The 4,512-nt window shown below is 63.3% G+C and overlaps 1 protein-coding gene across 1 annotated transcript in view; it reads right to left on the bottom strand.

Moving 5' to 3' along the window:
* The window catches only part of MN1 (MN1 proto-oncogene, transcriptional regulator), a 44,451-nt gene extending 41,422 nt beyond the window's left edge, over positions 1–3,029 (bottom strand). Inside the window, 1 exon segment of the mRNA XM_014464811.2 lies at positions 7–3,029. Within this exon segment, the coding sequence (XP_014320297.1) occupies positions 7–1,506 (1,500 nt within the window). The 5' untranslated portion in view covers positions 1,507–3,029.
* Positions 3,030–4,512: the final 1,483 nt, after the last annotated feature.

Here is a 4,512-nt window from a genome sequence, read left to right as displayed (position 1 = left end):
GGAGGCCGAATAGGCCGAGGGGGAGAGGTGGTTGTCCAGCGCGCCGTTGTGCATGCTGCCGTTCCACGAAGCGCAGCGGTCCACTCCCGCGCTGCCCGGGAAGTCAAAGCGCGGCCTCTGGGCACGTTCATGTAGGGGGTGCGCGTCGAAATGCTGCAGCCGCTGGTTGGGCGCCTGCTGGGGAGGAGGATGCTGCATGTTGAACACGGGCTCCGAATAAGGGTGCATGGTCCGGTTCTCCAGCCTGTGGATGGGGTACTCGAACTGCGCGTGTTGGCTGGGCAGCATGGGCCCCCCGTCCTGCAGGCTGCCGCTGGGTGTGCCCGCCTCGCCCTGCTGGGGCCGCGGGAGCGCGGGCGGGCACGAATTTTGTCGGACCAGCAGCCCGGGCGGCGGAGGCTGCTGCTGCTGCGGCGGCGGCGGCGGCGGCGGCTGAGTCTGTTGTGGGGGCTGCTGCTGCGGGGGCGGCGGGGCCTGATGGGGAGGCTGCATTAAGGGGTGCCTGGAGCCTACTCCCGGCTCCAAGCCCACCGGCATCTTGCGGGCCCCGCCGAACCTCTCGAAGAAAACGCCGTGCTGCTGCTGCTGTTGTTGCTGCTGCTGCTGCTGCTGCTGCTGTTGCTGCTGCTGCTGCTGGGCGTGCATTTTGGACAAGCCCACCATGCCTGCAGCTCTGGGCATAGCCGAGGCACCCGGGAAAGAGCCCCCGGGAACCTGGCGACCCGCCGCATAATGAGGCAACTGCCCCTCGGAATCGGAGGGCGAAAACATGTCGAAATGTCCCGAGGGCGCCTCGCCCGGGTAATTGTATTCCAGCGAGTCGACGGCTCCTTGGTTCGCCACCCTCCGGTTCTCCAGACTGTGGGAATCAGAGCCGCTGGAGGCGGGGAGGCCGTGGAAGGAGGCGGCTCGGTTAGGGCTCTGGTCCAGCGGCAAGCACGGGGCCGGCACGGCGTGGCCCGAGGCGCCCGAACTGTGAAAGTCCGGGAGGTTCCCGGGTCGCTGCGGGCCGAAGCTCTCAGGCCCCTGGCTCTCCGCCATATGATCATAACCCTCGGCGAAGGGCGGCTGGCTGCCCAGGCCAGCGCCGGCGCCGCCGTAGCCGAGCAGGCGACCCCCGTGCAGGCATGAGGCTCCTGGGTCCGGGCCACCAAAGTTGCCCCCGAAGTGAGGGTGATGTTGGTGGGGGTGGTGGCCTCCCGGGTGGCCGTGGTGCGGCTGCTGGCCTCCAAAGAATCCGTGCACCGGCTGCGCCTGCAGCCCCCCCGCGTGCAACTCCGAGTGGCCGCGCGCGTGGAAGCCGTACGGCTCCATGTTCATGCCCAGGATCGGGGGCTCGCCCAGCGCGCTCATGGCAGGGTCCACGGGGCCAGGAGGTCCCCCCGCGTGGAAAGCCGGAGCCTTAAAGTGGGTGTTCATGCTTAGTCCGGCCTCGTTAAAGTTCCTCTCGCCCTGGCCAGCGTTCCTGCTGTTGATCTGGGGCTCGAATTGGTCCAGCCCAAACATACTTGGCGGGGGGGTGGGGAAATCAATAGGGCATGACAGCCTGCTCTCCGCGGCGCGCCTCCGGCCAGCTACTCGGTCCGGCCCTGGGCTGGGACGCTCGCTCGGCACCGCGGGGACGCAGTGCGCACCGCCACCGCTCCTGGCCTGTGGAGGCTGGGGCTTCTCCGCTCCTTTCCCGAAGCTCTGGCTCTGCCCCACACGGGTCTCTCACATCTTGCGGCGCCGCAGGGCCTCCAGGAGCCGTGTCGGAGGGCCCATGCCCCAGGCGGTTGGCACAGCCGCGGGTGGGTTTGCGGGGAGGGAACAGAGCTGCAGGCGAGTGGAGACAAAAAGTTAAGTGGGGGGAAGGAGGCGGGAAGGAGGCAGGGAAAGCGAGCGATCACCTTCTTAAGTCCGAACGGGTCGGGTGGGGAGCCCCAGGAAGCCGCCCGAAGCCTCTCCGAGTGAGTCCGAAGCGGAGCTGCTCAGGGGCCGGGCAGGGAGACCCTTTAAAGCCGTGGCTGGCGCCCGGGCACGGACAGAGCGGTCCCTCCCCCTCCCCCGGAGTCCTCGCGCGCGGTAGCTCGAGCCTCCGCCAAGCACGATCCACTCGCACAGTCCCCGTCGGCCCCGAGCAAGCGGCTACTGTTTCTTCAGCTGGTCGGAGGGCTGGAGGCTCCGCTCGGCATCACCCGTGCCGGCCCCCGAGCCGAGGGCGCAGCGGGGCTGAGGAGGCAGCGGGCACCCGGGGCTGGACCCCGAGGGATAGGGGAAGACACGGTTCCCCCGCTCCGCGGCCGGTGCGCTGCACCCCGGCGCGCCGCACCCCCGCGCGCCGCTTCGCTGCCAGGTCCGCCGACTGCAGCTCGGGTCCTCCGCTGTTTGGTCTCTGAGTTCGCCGGGGTCCCCGCGCCCGGTTCCAGGCGCGGACAGGCAGCGAAACGAGGGGTTGGGTCTCTCCAAGGCTCGGGTTCCCTGCCTCCGCGCCGAGGTGCTTCGCGAGTCCCCCCTCGGACCCGGGGAGGGGGGCGGACGCGGGTTGGAGGACCACACTGGGCGAGCCGGCTCAGGCGTTCCCGCGGAGCTCTCGGAGCCCAGAATGCGGGGGCGGGGGCAGCTCTGGGGGGTCCGCGCACCCCTCTCCTGGCTAACGCGGGGGGGGCTGCGTGGGGCGTTCCGAGGGTCTCAGCTCCCCTCTCTGTGTCTGCCTCTCGCCCAGCGCTGAGAGAAGCAGCAACAAGTTTTGCATTTCAGCAATCAATTTCAGCCATTACATTTGCACCAATCAGCACAGCCCGAGCTGGGTCCGGGGCGGGGCTCGCTGTTAAGGTGGTCCTGGGTACTGGCTGCCGAGGCCCCCCTACGAACCCGCACTTCGCCAACTCCCGGGTCCCCGGCTCGGGTCTCGCCCGGGGGTCCGGCGCCAGTGCGCTCGGGGCGCGCGCCCTGGCCTCCCAGCGCATCGGGGTGGAGAGGGCGCAGGCTTAGAATGGCGGGAGCTTGGCTTTGTTCACTCCCTTCCTACTCACACAGTTACCAACTCCCCACCCCCAACTGAAGCGAGACCTGCGGGGTGGGCAGGGGGCGGGGAGGTGGGTGGTAAGCGGTGCGGGGCGCTCAGACAATGGGGTCTCCAGGCACAGCGCCTGGACTCGCCGGGAAAGTCGCTAAGTATGGACTGTGCTTCCACCCGAGGCGAACCCTCGGCTCTCAACCGCAGTCGGCTCACCAGTGGCGCCCAACTTAACCAGTCCTCGGATTTTCCGGGAGCTGAAAGCAGACCGGGAACCCCCGAAGTTAGGGTTCTCCTCCAGACACCCGCGCTCCTGCTCGCCCCTCCCTCGCCAGGGCATGCACAATTGTTCCCTTAACCCCACTGCCTGAGGTTCCCAGTCCTCAGTCGCTGGCTTCCACCGGGAGGAGCCGTGACCACTCGGTCACTTTATTGGGGGGGGCACTTCGGCAAAGTCCAGCGCAGATCCGCGAGGAAGATCAGCGCGCGGTGGACGCACGGGCCGGCGGGAGGACCCCGCTACTGGCACCCGGACCGAGGCCCAGGGGGCGCGAGGTTGGCCTCCTTAAGAGATCAATTAAACTGTAGAGGCCAAGGAATTGGGTTGTGATACTAAAATCAATAGGAGTAATTTAATATCTGCCCTGCTCTTTATGAAATATTTATCCCAATAATCTTAGTTAAAATGTTTAGATCTTCCTGATCCCCACTGAGGCTGAAATCTATCTTGCAGTTGGAGAGGTTGGAAGTTAGAGGTGATGGGGGGCAGAGGAGGTGTTTATTCTATGTGCCTGCCTGTGTGAGTATTTTCCTCCCTGAAGTGTGTGCGGGAAGGAAGGGGAGAAGGCCTTGAACGCTCCTGGCTATAAAATAGCACGAGGCAATTTTGTGAGCCGACCAGCATTCTTAGGAGAAGGGGAGGACGGAAAAAAAAAAAAAAAAGGAACTTTCTTTGAAGTGCCCCTGATATCGCTATTAAATCTAAATAAAATTAAGCATGGTGTATAAAAATGCCTTTTCCCCCCACAAAGGAAAGTGTTTATCGCCTAAGTCTGTCTAGCGTTTGCTAAATTACGCATGAAATCTGAAATGAAATAAACGTTATAATAAAACCAACCCCTGAGCCCTTTTTATTTAAAAACCTCAGATTAAGCACTCCACCAACGCGGGAGGGAGTTAAAAAGTTACCACTCCGCGCAAGCGAATTCATGGCTCCCCGGAGTTGCTGCTGGGAAGACAGATGCTGGGTTTTCAGAAATGCTGGGGAAAGAGCTCAACTTAGGGTGAGAGGAGACGGGAATCTCAAGGAACTCCGGGAGGAAAATGACACCTCCCCGCCGCCCTCCAAGAAGAATAAAAATAAAAGACAAACAATAAAAACCTGAAACTTTAAAACTCAGAGAGCTGAAGCCGGCTCGGATCCCAGGTCCTTTGTGGGACCTCCCGGCGCTGAACGTCCGACAGATATATATATATATATTTTTTTCCTTTTTGAAATTAAAAATGAAAATTAC

Source organism: Myotis lucifugus, unplaced genomic scaffold (genome assembly GCF_000147115.1).
Source record: "Myotis lucifugus unplaced genomic scaffold, Myoluc2.0 scaffold_269, whole genome shotgun sequence".
NCBI classification, from domain to species: domain Eukaryota; kingdom Metazoa; phylum Chordata; class Mammalia; order Chiroptera; family Vespertilionidae; genus Myotis; species Myotis lucifugus.
This window is presented reverse-complemented; position numbering and strand designations above follow the sequence as displayed.